The following is a 17,826-nucleotide window of genomic DNA, read 5'->3' on the forward strand; positions in this document are numbered from 1 at the left end:
CAGATGTAATTTAAATAAACTGAATATTAGTCTCTAATATAATCAAATAAATGGCATATTAATTTAAGTAAGCTAAGTATTGACCATTGAGTATTAACCAAACTGAATATTAGCTAATGACCACTGAATATAATTGAGATACACTGAACATTAGCCACCATATATGGTAAACTATGGAAACAAAAAGATTTATGCATGGAATCAATTTGTTACATGGATATGGCTTAATAACAGTTCTGCCAAGAAACCAGAGGGTCACGTAAATCCTTTTTCGATTGATTCTGCAGATTTATGTTGATTTACTTTCTTTTTTTTCTCTCTAACATTGTTGTTTTAAGTAGTAAGTGTGCTGTTGTTGGGGAGGTAATAATAGATTTTTTATTGTTTTGTCATTAGGATTCAACCTACAACCAGCAGTTAATTATCCCCAGTATAGGATTACCTTTGAAAACCAAAGTATTTGCAGCTGTCCAAGCCACTAATCTGGATGGCAGGTAATTTCAAACTCTTATCTTTTTTAGGTCAAAACACTTTGACTGCCCAAACCCTCATGAGTCATAAAGTTGGCCCATTCATTTTTAAACTCAGTTTGAAAATATTATCATTGCCACACCATTTAGGCATGCTACTAAAAAGAAATAACAAATTACAAAATTTAAGAGGTTACACTCGTGTTGTGTCATTAATCGGAAAATAACATGTCTTCCCACAAAGAAGGCGGGTGGTTCTTGGAAGGGGGCATGGGAAGATCTGGGATGCCGAAATGTTGTATTTCTTCATCGGAAAGATGGTTAACCAGATGTAGTAATTCTGTGAACACTTGATTTGCTTGCTTTTCCATATGTATGTTACTCTTCAATGTGAATTTATTAAAAAATGAAAGGACACTGCATAAGAGTGTGTCAAAATTACATAAAATGATCTCCAGAAACATCTCTATAAAAAACTCTTAAATTTCAGATGATACCTAAGAAAATTCAGAGCAATCAAACTGAAATGGAACTCAAAAGCTGAAGCTCTAACCCTGCCTTATTAAAAAAAGTAATGTGAAAATGGCCTATTTTGGATTGCTCATGTATTAATATTTAAACTTTGCATCCTGAAGAGATTGGTATACTCTAGAAATTTCGTTCTTCTTTACCTTCCCTCTTCCTGTCCTGAAGAATATTTCTATTCTTGTATGAGTCTTTAAAATTGTCCTTTAATAATGCAGGAGTTTTTCCATTCCATTGACATTCACTTCCCATGGATTAGTATTTTTTTTTTATAACATCAGAGTTGGAGTGGGCTAATGTATAAGTGTGAGCAAAATCTAACATTATGGAGGAAGGATGTGTATGTGTATGCGCCTCATGGCTTTCTTCTCCCTAACACAGTGTTTATTGTGGACTCCACAATTGCCAAACCACTGATTCTGATATACAATTTATGCTCTAAACTCTTTTGCTGTATTTGCTATTATAATATTCTCTGAATCTGTTAGAGACAGTAATATCTAGAAATAAAAGGCTATTGTTTACAGTGAACATATAAGCATCTATGTAGCTCATTTTAAAGTTTACTTCTCAGACTTTGAGCATTCAGTTGTCTTGTACACAATTATTTATGGCATTAACCTTGACCCACCTTAATGTGAAATTGACAATTTGGTGCAGATTTTTAAACACTTTGAGTTTAGGAGAAAGTTATTACTTTTTAAAAACTTGTATGGGTACATAGCAGGTGTATCTATTTATGGAGTACTTGAGATGTTTTGATGCAGGCATGCATGTGAAATAAGCAGGATGGAATAAGAGAAAGTTTTAATATACAATAAACCTCTGCAAATAACAGGTAATAAACCATTATATTGCATGAGATAATAATTTTGTCAATATTTACTTCCCTTGTATTAGTAACTAATACCCAAAAGGAAATTCTGACTCTAGATTATGTTTGCTTACATTCTTTCAGATGGAATGTTTTAATGGATTATTGCTATACAACTCCATCAGGAAACCCAAATGATGACATTCGATATGATCTCTTCCTTAGGTAAGACTTAGCTGTCTAAGTATTGTATTGATACCAATGACCCAGTTGTAGATAACTGAAATGGAAAATCTAAGTCAGATAAATTAGAAATCACTAATATAGCTTTTGAATTTCAAGTTTTATATTTTGAACTTTGAGTCCTTATAAAAGCTGAAAGTATAAAAGTTGAGAGAAGTTTTCAACACAAAATGCTGATAAGGCTATTGTTGAATCAGAGTTGTAAGTAAGTTAGGTCCACCAAAGATGTTTTATTCATGTTTAGGAGATATGGGAATATTTCACTGTCTTAGGAAAAGCATAGTTAGGACATAATATTCGCAGGAAAAGAAATGCAATAGAGGTTACTATTTATCTGCAGCTGGACTGTCTCATATGTCAAAAGGAGAGTAAAATTAAAGTAATGGTCTGGATAATTTAGACCCCAAAATACTTTTGTTCATTTATCAGTATTTAGTATAAAACTATAATATAACCTACCACTCCTTTTTTTATTAGAGCCAATAACTTCATCCTCCTTCCCCAATAGACAGTGAGAGAGTGAATGTAATATACATTTGGGGAAAGAGGACATCGATCACAAAACCATTCAATCATCCCAGTTCCTTTTCAGCATTTTTATCTGACAGCCGAACAGACTTGAGAGTCAAGCAATGTCTTCTAATCATGCTTGTAAAATGCAGTTGGCTTAGCTCACTGCAGCTTATTGACACATGATGGAAGTAATATAATGGGAAACCAAAAGAATACACTTTATTGGCTAATCAAGGGTAAGATGATGTTCAGAGGGTACAGTCAAACTGTTACTCTTACATATCCTATTTCTGGAAATGTTAATTTGGGCAACATTTTTGGGAAAAAATGTCAGTATGTATCAAAAGCCTTAAAAGTTTCATATTCTTTGATTCTAGCTTCACAAATTGGGAAATACATTTTAAAATATTTATGATGTTCTGGTCTATCAGTGATATTTACAATAGTAAAACATGGGAACGAATTATATATTCAGCCATAAAGAAATGGCTAGGTGAATGATGGACAACCAGTAAGTTGAGAGTCCATACAGGCATAACAATCCTATAGAGTTATGTCTTAGATAGGAAAAAAATGGTTGGCTTTCTCTTACCTTCTCCCTTTTTGTCTTATTGGTATTTCTATCTTTGAAAATAATTGATTCTTTAACATTTAAAGGTATTAAAATATCAAGGAAAAGGATCGTAATATATAATTGTGTATATAATGAACTTCATTTATATAACAGAAAAGACTGTAAGGAGAAACAGCAAGAGGTTCCCAGTGGTTATTTATGCTTGGTAGGGTTATGGATTTTTTTTGACATTTCTCTTATTTTCCCAAACTTCTATAATCCTCATATATTGATAATCTGGAATATGATCATCAGACTTCTAGTGTGAATATAGAAGCAGCTTAGTACTGAATCTTTTCAGTTTTCATGTTGGAAACCATTCAGAGTGAAATGTATAAAGAAAAAAATTTCCCAAATGTCCTTTTTTTGTGAATCTAGGAGGAAAAGAATACCTAGAAATTCTAAAGGAAATGTTAGTGTGGATGAAAACAGTTAAGATCAAGAGAAAATAGTGTAGAAAGCAGTGTAGAAGAGGTGGTAAGGAAGGCAGGGAAGAAAAGTGGGTGCTGAGGGGTCCTAAGGGAGTCAGCTCCCAGAAACAGCAGGAGAAATACACAACTAGAAGGAAAGGGCACTACTTTGAATGGAAACTGCTATCCCCCAGGCTGGGGAATCTGAAGAATGAAACAGTAGAGAATGCTCAGAGCCTCAGAAGTGGCAGATCTCAGAAAGTGCCAGCAAAAGTATACCTTCTAAAGGTGAAGGAATCACCTGGGAAGGCAGGGGCTCTAGCCTTGGTGGCAAGGCTGGTGAATAAACCTCAGGAACCCAGGGCTGATGGTAGAACCCGTGAATATCTTTTAAGCTCAGTCAGCTGCACAGTTCTGCTATATTCAAAGAAAATTGTTATTGAAAAACAGAGGAGGGAGCCCTTGAGTTGGGGAAATCCTTGAGGAAGGTATTTACCATTCTGCATTGTCTTAGGGGTCCTAAAAGTTTTAGGTTTAGGGAAATCCACTCTTTCAAACTTGAATGATAAACAGATGCAGGTATTTCCTGTAATATTCCAATATTCTACAGGAAAATATCAAAATGGGAGAAAAGAAATTTTAAAGATGAATAAACTCACCAGAAAATGTTGCCACGGAATATATAATATATACATTTGAACGTTAATTTTTAAAAAGCAAAAAGCATCATGGTTATGAAGATAGAATTATGAGAACTTAGGTAAGTAAGGGTAGGACAGTAAAAGTCATGGCTATGGAAATGTGAAAAGGAAACTGGGATAAGTGAAAATAAATGGAAATATAAAAAATGTATGAGAGGAAGGGACACGCCATTAGAAGACATTCAAAGGAGTGCAGATCACAGCAGAAACAGTGTGGGACATGGAAGATAAGTATAAGGAATACAAACAAAAATAAACAAATATAAAGGAAAATAAAAAGGAATAAGTAAGATAGAAATAAAAAGGTGAGAAAGGGAATTCAATATATGTATAATATGCATAATTAGAATTGTCCCCCCAAAAGTCAAAAGAATAGAACACCATGTTTAAAAATATAATCCAGGAACATTTTCCTAAATTAAAAAAAAAATCTGTCATTGACATAATGAATTGATGCCCTGGATGAAATTGAAGATTTCATTAAGTGGAAACCAGGGGAAATATAAAAAGACATAGAAATACAATAAAAAATTAGAGATTTTACCTCTTAGAAAACTTACTTCTGGTGACCAACAAGTAAGTAAGGAAGTAAGGATATAGAAAATCTAAATGACATAAGCAATAAGCTATATACAGAGAGACAGCAATTCATAACAATATCAAAAACCAGGAAGTCCTCACCACTTGGAAGTTGTAAAACCCATAAATAAGACTTGTATCAAAAATGAAAATATGAACCAATTTTTTGGAAGAAGTTAAGAAAAAGTAGGTTCCTTGAAAAAATACATTAATAGAGAATCACAGGCTAATCAAATCAAGAAGAAAAGGGATAAATGACAAATACAAAAAGACAAGGGGGGAATCAACATGGAAATGAGCAGAGTACTGTTCTATTAGATATCACAGTCAATAAAATGTCTACAATTATTAAAGGAATGTGATATTATGCAAGGCTAGACACATAGACAAAAGTCACAGAACAATAAAAGTCACAGAACAATAAACTGAGAAATAGATCCCCAAACATATAGGAATTTAGTATAAGATGGAGTGTGGAACCACAAATCAGTGAGATAAGTAGATTTTTAAAAACAGTGTTGGACATGGATAACAGTAAGATAAAAGATAGTACTGGACCTATACTTCACTTAATATACCATAATAAAACCTAAATAGATTATTAATTTAAATGTAAAAACTACAACTTTAAAAGTGGTAGAATAAAACAAGAGAAATACCTTCAAAACTTTGGAGTAAGGAAACTGTTTTCAGTCTAAATACTAGAAGCCACAAAATAACATATTGAAAATTTAACTACATAAGAATAAAACTGTGTGCGCGCGCGCACACACACACACACACACACACACACACTGTCCAAAGCCAAATAATAAAGTAAAACAATTTGCAACTTATATAACAACCAGTAGCCACTCTTCTTAATACATAAAAGAACTCATAAGAATCAGAAAGAAAATGGCCAACAACACAGCAGAATTTGGTCAAAAGACATAAACCACTTTTAGATAAAGAAATGCAAATGACTATAAGGTATGTGAAGATATACAAACTAATTATAAGAAAAATATAAGTTAAAATTATAGGGTGATAGTTTATTTTTACTCTCAAATAGGGAATAATAAAAAGTTTTATCCATACATTTTGCTGATGTAGCTCTGGAGAAGTAAGCATTGTTTTCATATATTGCTTGTGAAGTCCAAAATTGAACAATATTTATATAGGGCAATTTGACAATATCTATTAAATGATTATATGGATGTATTCTGTAGATAATCCTGTACATGTTCAACATGATATATTGTAAGGCTATTCATTATTACTTCATTTTTAAAAAGCAAAAGATTAAAAACAATGCATGTACATAAATAGGAAACTGATTAAATAAACTCTGAAACATGTCCATGATGAAATACTATACAGCTGTGGAAGAAAATGAGGAAGCTCTCTAAATGTTAACACGAAAAGATCTCTAACACTGCTAAATCTTTAAAAGGCGAGGTACAACGTAGTGTAGGCAATATGCTATCACTTGTTTAAGGAATGAGGACAGTAAGAATACATTGCTTCTGTTTCTATTTTCATATACCCTGGGAATGATGTGAAAATAAATGAAAATAAATGAGAACAAAAAGAAGTGAGATCGCTTCTGGCAGGTTTCTATATATTTTAAATTGTTTGGATTTTTGAACTATATGAAAGTATAATTCTTCTAGCTATTATTGCAATCAGAAACTGATCTGTTTAAATTTTATGATCCAGGTTTTATTGTCATATCTGTTGAATTAGCTTATACTATGATTAAATGTCTGTAACATGGCATGGTTCTGTTAGCTCTTAACGTAATGATGGATCCTTAATACGGTAGAAATTAATTTACAAGTCTCAGTAGGTTGATACTTTCCAGTGATGTCCTGTTTTCACGTTCCCTGAAATTTAGCTGTGACAAGGATCCTCAGACCACCGTCATTGAGAATGGCCGAAGCCAGCGGGGTCGGTTTTCATTTGAAGTGTTCCGATTTGTGAAACACAAGAATCAGAAAATGTCCACTGTCTTCTTGCACTGTGTTACCAAGCTCTGTAGAGCAGATGACTGCCCCTTCCTTATGCCGGTATGTTTTTAAGGAACCTCATTCTAAGTTGTTGAATTGATCTAAGCTGAAAGTTTATCAAATGTCAGAAACTAATTTCTGCTTGGGAAGTGGATATGTGTTAGGTAAAATAGTTTGAAGTCGGATTTATTCATTTGTCTAGTAAAGATCTGCTAAATATCCTACTTTGTGCCAAGCATTACACTGAGGATACATAGATGAGGCATGCACAAATTCTGAATTTAATTAGATTATCCTTTACGATCATGAGCTAGTCACAGAAGAAAGCAAGACAAAAATCTTATGGTGCAAAGGCAGACAAATATATGGGTTGTAGTAACAGGCAGTATTCACCATTGCAAGAGAGTTAAATCAGGAGAGATTGAGAGGATTGGTGGAGATGAACTCCAGCTGTTACTTTGAAGAGGACTGAACCCCAAAGAACCAAAATCAAGACTGTGAGAGACACTGCTGGCCAAACGATGGTCAAAGACACAGACACATAAATTAGTGTGATCAGAGAACTTCTAATTCTTCAGGAGGGTTGTAGAGCAGAGTAGAGATGATTGGAAAACCCAGGGAGCACAGTGGGCTGGTGCTGGAAAGGTAGATTGTGGTCAGATGGTCGGGAAATCACTGAGATTGAAGGTTAAAAGCAGTGAAAGGTGTGCATCTGAATTGCATACAGTCACCATTAAAATAAAGATCCATTTAGTAGTGAATTAAAAAATTCTATTCTGACTGGCTCTCTAGGGTCACATCATTATTAACCTGAGAAAATGCAGGCCCCTTTTAATTTGAAATGCCATTAATATGTTTATATTTATGTTCAATTCATGCATAAATGGGAAGCTATTTCTTCATACTCATTGATCCCTTTGGGCTAATAAGCTATGTCAGATAGGGGTAAATGGAGAGTCCACATTACCTTGAGTCCATGCTGACCAACATTTCCAGGAAGGATTTATTAAAGGCTTGAGAGAAATAAAAGTAGAAAAGTTTGATAAACACAGCACTTTTTCAAGAGAGCCATTGAGCTATGTAAATTAATGAGGCAGTGCACAATTACAGAGGGAGGAAATAAGAAATGTGGCCCAAGCCAGGGTAAGAAACACTGTAGTAGTTACATGCAAAGTAATTAAATAAATGCACAGAAGGAAATGAATAAAATTAAACATGTGGTATCTCTTCCAAAAGAATCTGCTTTCCAAATGGCCATAAAGAAACAATTCTGTGCCGGTGTGGAATTTCATTTGTTTTCATTAACACCTCAGATTTGCAGCCACAGAGAAAGGAGAGATGCTGGGAGGAGGACGACTTGGAGCCCCCAGAGCTCTTCTGGCAGTGCAGTGCTCTCTGCTGGTCCCATCATTACTCGGAGTGGTAAGTGTGCTCCTCCTTCTGTATGCAGTAATAGACGGTTCCAAAATGCCTCCTTACTTGGCTTCTAACGAGAACTCAAAGTGGTTCCTAAACAGCACTAATTAACTGTGAGACAAGATAAACTGCTAAGCAACTTTAATTTCACAGTAGTTTTCCTGTTTACTCAGCTTTCACACAAAGGGCAATATTGTCTTTACTACATTTCCTGTTTACACACACACACACACACACACACACACACACACACACACACGAGTATGCCATGATGGACCTGTTTTTTTTTTTTTTTTTTGAGACAGAGTCTCGCTCTGTTGTCCAGGCTGGGGTGCAGTGATGTGATCTTGGCTCACTGCAGCCTCCACCTCCTAGGTTCAAGAGATTCTCCTGCCTCAGCCTCCCGAGTAGCTGAGATTACAGGTGTCTGCCACCACACCTGGCTAATTTTTGTATTTTTAGTAGAGATGGGGTTTCACCATATTACTCAGGCTGGTCTTGAAATCCTGACTTCGTGATCCGCCCACCTTGGGCTCCCAAAACGCTGGGATTATAGGCGTGAGCCCGGCCCATGCTGGATGTGTGTAATCACCCTGTGAATACACTTCACCCTCCTCTGCCCTGCTGTCGCCCATGACTACTAATTTGAGTGGACTGCAGCCTCTAGCTCCCTTGCCCTCTAGTTTCTGGCTGGGCTTGACTAATCGGTGGTGCTGTAAGCAGCAGTGGAGTCCACAGGGCTCCTCCCAGACAATTCTCTCCCTGTGACTACTATGAAAACCCTCTCCTTGTCCCTTAACTCTCCTCATCCCTTAACTCTCCTCTTTCTCGTGAATTTTCTATGTCTTTATAAATAGCCTATTAAACACTCCGTATATGGCCCAGTTTGAGTACCATTTGTTTCCTTTCAGAATTGTGCATATTACATACTCTCATCTACTGCATTCATTTGTGCTCATGAATTTATATGATCTAATGGACACAACTCTTTATAACTCTTTATAAACATATTCTCAGGTATACAAATATATGTGCATACATGTACCTACACACACACACACACACACACACACACACACACACTGTAAATGGATGTAGATTTTGTAGGTTTAAGTCAGTGTGAACCCAGAGGCTTCCGGAGTCCGTTGGATAAAACAGAGATGTGGCATGAAAAGCTCTGAAACTAAAGCTAGAAAAACAGGTTCTAGGTTTAGCTTTTGTTCTAACATGCCATGTGAGTAGAGGCTTTATTTCATTTCTCTGGGCAGATGTTTCTTCATTTTTAAAGTAAAAGTTTTAAAAGTTTAAAAGTTTTAAAATGTTTTTTTCATTTTAAAATAAAAGTTTTAAGATTTTTTTTTCTAACTCTGTCGTTCTAAATTTTCTCCCAAAAAAGAGAATAATTCTGATTTGGATTATATGCTAATAATATTTTCTCCATTTTATATTAGCCTTAAGGCTGTTACTGCGTTTCTGTTACATTTTCGGTACCTTTTCTCCATGCTGCCCATCCCACGGTCAAAAGAAAGTTTTGCTTGAAATAGGCAAATCAGTAAAAAGTGGTTTTGGCCCAAAACATTCAGACAATTGCTTTAATTACTTTCCTCCCTGTGCTTGTATAGACCTAACATTATTTAAAAACAAACCAATAGGCCCTTTCAATAATGTAGAGATACATTAAATATGAAATTTCAAACTTAGCCCATACTCCCTGAAGATTTTTGGTATGTGCTTTGACTGGTTTAAAAATGACTGGTTTGGCCCACAATGGCTCATGCCTGAAATCCCAGCACTTTGGGAGGCCGAGGCGGGCGGATTACCTGAGGTCAGGAGTTCGAGACCAGCCTGGCAACATGGTGAATTGCCATCTCTACTAAAAATACAGAAATTAGCCGGGTGTGGTGGCACACGCCTGTAATCACAGCTTCTTGGGAGGCTGAGGCAGGAGAACTGCTTGAGCCAGGGAGGCAGAGGTTGCAGTGAGCCAAGATCGTGCCACTGCATTCCAACCTGGCCAACAGAGTGAGACTCTGTCTCAACAATAAAATAAAATAAAATAAAATAAAAGACTGGTTTGTGGCTTGTGAAAGTCCCATTTTTGATCTCTATCTAGCTTTCAGAAGTGGCTCATAGAATTACATTGAATGGAAACTCAGTTCTTGCTGCCAATAATTAGGATTGCTTTTGGGTAGGCACAATAAAAGAGATTTTTATTTCCATGGAGCATATCTAGAGTCAGTTTGCTATAAGAAAAGAAATTTAAAAGTGACATTTCTTCTGTTCATCTTAGGTAGACGGCTTTTCCTCCTTAATTACCATCTTACTTCCTTCTTGCCTACGTGGAACTAAGTATTACGGTTTTTAAATAATTTGTTAGCTGTATTCATCCGTTCTAATGTTGCTAATAAAGAAACACCTGAGACTGCGTAATTTATAAAGAAAAAGAGATTTAATGGCGTCACAGTTCCACGTGGGTGGGGAGGCCTCACAATCATGGCAGAAGGCAAAGGAAGAGCAAAGGCATGTCTTACATGGTGGCAGGCAAGAGGGCATGTGCAGAGGAATTGCCCTTTATAAAACTGTGAGATCTCGTAAGACTTACTCACTCTCATGAGAATAGCATGGGAAAAACCGACCCCATGATTCAATTACCTTCCATGACATGTGGGTATTATGGGAGCTATAATTCAAGATGAGATTTGGGTGGGTACACAAACCATATCATTATTGTAAAATAATTTTTAAAATTCAAAAAAAATTATAAGATCCCCAAAATCCCAACAAAGATAAATAAGTAGAAGTCTCTAATTCTAACATAAGTAAACAGTTCTCCAGGTTTATAGGTTTCATCCATCCCATGTCCAGTTGCCACAAAGAGCTATCAATGCCTCTGATGTCATGCCTGGATTTCTTTCCAAGTTTCAACCAGTTTCTACCTCAAGAATGTCACTTATTGCCCAACATGCTAGAGTTGTCTCGGGATCACCTCCGGTTTCTCCACCGGCAGAGCCCCCAGAGGAGCACACTCACACTTTCAGGGTTCCCTTGAATCCTCTCTCATTCTCTCTGGAATTATTTTTAAATAATTTTGATAAATTTTGGCATGGTCTTCTTTAGTCATCATGGTGGTCTCACTGCTTAGAGGAACATATATAAAGATGTTTACATTGTAATACTATGATACCTATGAAAAGTATATTTTAAAATTCCACATGAACACAGAACTCAGAACTCAAGCCCTATGCATCCACATGCAAATCCTATGTAAACTTCATGTTCAGCTTCATGACCAGAACTACCTTTTTTCCTTAGTTTCACTTTATTTTTATCTTAGGTCAGCTAGAATTTATCTCTTCAGGTCCTGTGGCCAATTTTATATAGACAAGTCCAATTACAGGCTTGATTTGCTTCCTTCAAAGCTCTCTGATTCTTGGAAGTTTTGCTCTGTTTGCTCATTGAACCACTCCTTTTCCCTAGACATATAGCTTAGGTCAAGTTCAGTAAGTTGTGAAACCTCAGAACTCCTGTTTTGTTTTGCTTTTTAATGAAATCAAATCCATTCTGGATATTTTTTTACCCAACATTGTTAATAGTTTTGTTACTTAGGAAAATCTTCACACCCTCATAATGCCACCCCTCAAGAAAATTTCCTGAAGTGTTCTTATTTAAAACTTCAAAATGCTAAAGGTGCTTGGATAGGGGAGTGCTTATCAAAGGGTGCAATTCTGGAAATCTAAAGGCACCAACACCAGAAAATAATACCTAAATGTTTTGTTTAATTAAATTCCTTTGGAGAAACCCAAGCCATATTCTTGTTCAATCAGAATTGTTGAGTTTTGTGAGTAGTTAATAATTCACTTGAGCATGCTTGTTTAGTCCCTTCATAGGACGGGCACTCTTCTAGGAACTGGGAGTACAACAGAGAACAGGCCACAGACTTTGTCCTCGGAGATCTTAGAGTTCAGTGGTAGAAACAGACTATTAACGAGCATAACACTGTGAAAAGTAAAAAGGTTGGCGCTTATTAACTTGAAATGTGTGGTCCATTTTACTACATAGGTTATTAAAATTTTTTTTAAAAATAGTTTTCTAGTGCTAAGAGAAAAAAATTATTCTGTATATGTCTTTGGTGGTCTTATTATTATTATTATTATTATTATTATTTCAACTACTTACATGAGAAAGCAGAGAATGACAATTTATCTGCCACTTCTGGCTTTCAAATGACTGTGGCATTGCTGCTATCACCTTCCTCCTATAGGATTTCAAATAGATAAATATACTCTTGGAGAGCCCCAAAAGTTTGGTATTCCAATCAGTTCTAATTCCAGAAGGCTTCAGGTGTTTCTTTTAGCATATATGTACATGTCAAGACCAAGTGGGTTCGAGGATAAAACAAGCTGTGGTGCGATAAAAGCCTCCTGAAAAAATGTCTACCTTCCCTTTCAAGGCTTTACAGTGCTTTGATTTTTTGTTTGTTTGCTTTGTTTGCAATGATACAAAAATTGGAGGCTACCAGAAATAGCAACTAGATAAAGCAATTCTCTCCACCTTTATCCACTATCAAATACAATTCCAAATAGTATTAGAATATCACAGGTTTTGATTTCAACCACCTGCCAAAGGTAGTATGCTTTCATTTTCTCAGAGTTCTGGAACCTGGATTTTGTCGTTCCAGTCTCATTTGGAAAAGAGTGTGTCTTTTCCCCACACGGGGAGGTTTTGTCCACAGCCAAGTCCTCATTAATGACACCTGAAATATTGCTTCTATAAAAGTGTTGGTGGTAATATGGGGAGTGAGGGGGACAGTCTGACTTCTGTTAACCTTGGGAGGCAGAAAATAGCAGAGAGGGCATCTAGTCATAGCACTTTTGTCCTATTTGGAACACTTATTAGAAAGGAACTTTCTATTTTTTAGTTGAAATATTTTAAAGCAATTAAGTGTGATTTCTAAAAAAAGACAATAGCTTTCAAAAAGACATTTTGTACCATTATATATTCTCCCCCTGTGTTCCAGTGAGGCAGCTCATCTTGGGAAAAGAGCACATGGATATTTTGGAAGAATTGATCATAGTCCATTCATCCCACCTGTTTCCATGAGAAGCAAGTGTTGTTATAAAGTAGTATTGGTTAGAGGTTAGGATTTTTCTGAATGTTGTATAATAAAAAATGTGTGTTATTTTTCTTTTGTCCTATAGTGATGCATTGCACCATTCAAAAGAGTCCTATGAATGAGTGCCGTATTAATTTTGAGCATTGTACTTCAGGATCAGACAGCATCGTTTCTGCCAAGATTCATGTGTCTGAAGAAAAAATGGTGTCAGATATTTTATAGATATCTCACCAGGTTCTCCCCTTACTTGTTTTAAATACTAATCCTAGAGTTTCATAGCTTGAGATATTCATCTTCATCACCAGAAATATTTTTCATACTTGGCCAGTTTATAGTATTTTAGGAAAAGGACTCTGAAACTGCGCTTTGTTTTAAGCATATGTTTACTCTGTCATAAAGGCTGTGACAGATGGAAATTTCTTTATCTGTAAAATGGGGGTAGCAATAATATCCAAACCATATGGCTTCTGTGAGAATGAAGTGTGATAATGTATGAAACAGCAGTTTATGAACTATGTAGTTTTATACACATATTGATTGTAATAATATTTATATTCCAGAAATAAACAGTCAATTGCACACATTATATGGTTCAAATAACAAACACAAATATTAAAACACAAATATGAAATTATTGTTATTTCAAATATGAAATATGAGCTCATACAAGCTCAAGGGTTAATAGCAACACGATGACAAATTGGACAATACAAATTGGGAAATCAGGTAATATGTTTTTCACATCTATTATTGTGTTTGGCAGGGAAAAGTCAAAAATCAACAGCTTCAATCTTTTACTTAACAGATGCAAATAAAACTACAACTCAAGCTCAGGAGTCATGTTTTCCTTTCATATAGTTATTAAGTGTAAATTTATCTTCTTGGAACTTAAAGTGATGTGTTTGCAGATTATGTTGGACAAATTGGCAATACTTAAAATAGAGTGGCACTAAATAATGAATATTCTGTATAACAGAATAACAAATAGCAGGTTATAGGACCATAAAAAATGTAATAGCTGTTAACAATTACTGCCCCCACTAACCTGACTGGAGAGCTAATGATGAAACAAAGTTGGCAGGCAAGAAAACAGCATAGTATAGATGTTTTTCGATTACATTTGTGTACCCAGGACAGGTGCAGGATGTGGGCTTGGGGAATAGAAAGATGATGAAATCCAGGACATATGAAACAGGGCGTGGAAAAGCAGAATGGTTTAGGAGGACTTTCATTTTTGCCTTACTCAAGGAGATTATGGGTGGCAGTAAGAGGAGATATATGTAAAAATGTAGGTACAAAGTAATTATTGATCAGAATAAACAAAGGTAAATATTTGGAGAGATGATGTCAATTCTCTTCTCCTGTTTTTTCCCCTCAGATGAGACTCCAACCAACAATTCACAACTTGGTAAGATAATTAACATATTTTGCTGTTTTTTTTTTTTTTTTTTTTTTCTTTTTTTTACATTTTTGGTGATCAGTTACAAAGCTGTAATCATCTCAGTGTAATGAGCTTGAGTTTTCCAAGTTTGGTACATTTTAGATAACAGTTCACTGAGGGTTTTCAAACTCATATGTGATCTATTGGTCAATTTTATAGCATTTGATAGCTTTTGGTATTTTGGTTTTGGAGGACCATGGGCAGCCTCTAAACCATACAATCCTTTGGTATTGGGTTGAATTACAGTCAAATAGATTGTAACACAATTCAGAGCCATGCTGCTATTCTATGAGATGCTGATGAAAGACGTTTTGCAGGTAAAATTGGGTTAAGGTGAGATAAATATTATATGGGGCCTTTACAACTGGGTGTGTTTCATTATTTGCAGGTTCTCCAAGTGTGCCTCCCTTCCAGCTGAACGCCATCACCAGTGCACTGATATCAGGAATGGTCATTCTGGGAGTTACGAGCTTTTCTCTTCTTCTGTGCTCACTGGCCGTTCTGCACAGGAAGGGACCCACCAGTTTAGTGTTGAATGGCATAAGAAACCCAGTCTTTGACTGACTGTAACAGGTGCCTGCTCTCCAGAGAAGGCTTCACTGACTAAACTACGTGTGACTGCAGTCAGTGTTCCATCTGAATTTCATGTCAGTCCACATTCAATATTTGTAGGTTTGATAAATTTCACAGTGTAGCTTGTCAGCATAATGATAGTGAAAGAAGTTTATAATATTGCTATTGTCACTGATGTATGTGGCCAGCCGTATTTTTATGCCACCAATGAATACGTTGACAATAAGTGAAAAATATTCAGGACTTACGTCTTCCAGGATCAGTAATATTTCATTTTACGTCAGTTTGCTTTTGATTGTTGGTTAAAAGATAAAAGGTTGGAGTAGACAAAAAATGAAATGTGTTGCATTTCCCCCTTAAGCATTAAAGCCCACTGCAGCGGCATTTAGATTTGCACATGTGGTCCTAGAATAAATGTTGCTTTTTGTTTTAATCCAGATATTCCTCGCTTCAGGATGTGTTTTAATTGGACTGGCCAATTTGGATACCTGAGATTTAACTACTCATTCTATGACCTCCTGTGTTTTTGGCTGATTTCCATGTCTGACAATACTCATTTTAAAAGAAACTCTTGGGACATATCTCTTAACCTGGGGCATCCTTTCGTATAGAAGATAGTGAAAATAGTTGTTAGCTTCCAAGTGTCCTAGTACTAAGTGTCCCTAGATCATTATTTGTTAGAATAGGAATGGCTGTGATTGGTTTTCTTCTGGTTCACGTGAGAACACCAGCACATGTTAACTCTCCTCCCAGGTCAACAGTTCAACTGCTGTTGCAGCTGTGCTTCCAGCAGTGAGGTAACTATGCAAAGATTATTTTTAATTCAGGAATCATTACATGTGAAAACAAGCCGTAGCTGTGAAAAGAGAACGTTATCATCAGCTCATAAACATACTGTTCCTAGAAGGGTTTTGAATCAGTTAGATTCCGTTTTTCCTAAAACAAAAAGGAAACTTAGGTTAAGTGTCGTTTGCAGAACATTGTTGAAATCTACATTAAAAGATATTCTTTCCCCCCATATTTTTGGTGCCAGGCAATACAATTAATCAGGAGAGGGTTTCTTTTTAAGGTACCTTCTTGTAGGTTTCATAATTGCCATGAATAAACAATATTTTCCTCTAATAAATATTAAGAAAACTGCAAGAAGCATCTGATCCTTTATCAGTTTTGCAAAAAAGTAAGTTTTAAGCAGCCATGTTCTTACAAAAAAAATCAATGTTCTCTTTGTTTAAGCTACCTATGTGCTGAACAAATAAAACAGTTTAATAGCCAACCAAAACCCAGCATGTGAAGTTACTAGAAGTGCCATGTTAACTATAAGAAATTGCTGTAATCGCTAATTTCTATTCAACATTGGTGACCCATTAGTTGGGACTTAATTTACTATACTGCATGTGAATCATCAAGCATTATTAGGTTGCTTCAAATGAGATGTCTACAATGTGAGTTAATAATTAAATCAATCCTCAAGCTGAAAAACACTTTTTCTCCAATTTGCTTGAATATTTCAGGAGAAAGTGTTTATATTGCAATAATTAGCTATATAATTGCATCAACTTTTTATTTCAAGGTGTAGACACCAAGGGAAGTGGGATCTGGAAAGTCTCTGGATAATCTCTTCACACACACAGAAATTTAAATCACGTAAAAAGCCAGTCTACTCTTCCCTGTGTTACTTCAAAATAACTTTGAAGCGACTGTTCTGAACTTTATCTGTGTTAACATGATTAACTGACCATACTACTAATGTTACCCTATGTGTACATGGATGGTATTGAAATATGCTGGTAAATCTATTTCAGATACTTTAAGTGAATTGCCATTGATTCTAGGATTAAGTTCTGTGAATAGGACATTATATCATTTAAGCTGTTTTGTCAATTTGATTTTTATGCTTTTGGAACGGCCGCTGTTTCAGCTGTTGGCCTTTTCAATTCTATACTCCATTTTATAGAATCGAATAATGGATACATATCATTTGGGAAACAATTTAAGTACCATATTATTTTTTGCCACCCTTTCATCATAAAAGGAAGAATCAGAGTTATAATGAGATAAACCAAGCCTGTTTTTTACAACTTTGTTCTTATAAATCTGCAATTATGTGGAGTATTTAGTTATACTGAATTTTACAGTTATTATAGTGTGAAAAACCTTACAAAATATGTGCAAACATTTCTTTAGTTTTAATACCTCAAACTGTTTTTTTGCACTTCAGGGGTAAGGTCTGATGACATGTAAAAGATGATCGTTTAATAAAATAATTGTTTAAAATATTGACCTGTTTTTTTTTTCCCCCTCCTTCCTGCTCTCGACATCCTATTCCTACTTTCACAAAAACAGAGGGTCTCCAACTTATGATGGTTACATTTACAATTTTTGACTTTAAGATGGGCTTATCAGGGCATTAAATGCATTGTTGAC

At 35.5% G+C, this 17,826-nt stretch overlaps 1 protein-coding gene across 2 annotated transcripts in view; it reads left to right on the forward strand.

Annotated features, from left to right (window-relative positions):
• ZPLD1 (zona pellucida like domain containing 1) overlaps positions 1-17,626 on the forward strand; it is a 272,321-nt gene extending 254,695 nt beyond the window's left edge. For both annotated transcript variants that reach the window (XM_017869531.1, XM_017869532.1), the window contains 6 exons: positions 397-494; positions 1,954-2,034; positions 6,748-6,919; positions 8,173-8,281; positions 14,767-14,796; positions 15,218-17,626. In XM_017869531.1, coding sequence (XP_017725020.1) covers positions 397-494; positions 1,954-2,034; positions 6,748-6,919; positions 8,173-8,281; positions 14,767-14,796; positions 15,218-15,393 — 666 coding nt within the window. In that variant the 3' untranslated portion in view covers positions 15,394-17,626. The remainder of the gene's footprint in view (positions 1-396; positions 495-1,953; positions 2,035-6,747; positions 6,920-8,172; positions 8,282-14,766; positions 14,797-15,217) is intronic.
• Positions 17,627-17,826: the final 200 nt, after the last annotated feature.

Source organism: Rhinopithecus bieti, unplaced genomic scaffold (assembly GCF_001698545.2).
Source record: "Rhinopithecus bieti isolate Rb0 unplaced genomic scaffold, ASM169854v2 scaffold_4640, whole genome shotgun sequence".
Taxonomy (NCBI): Eukaryota; Metazoa; Chordata; class Mammalia; order Primates; family Cercopithecidae; genus Rhinopithecus; species Rhinopithecus bieti.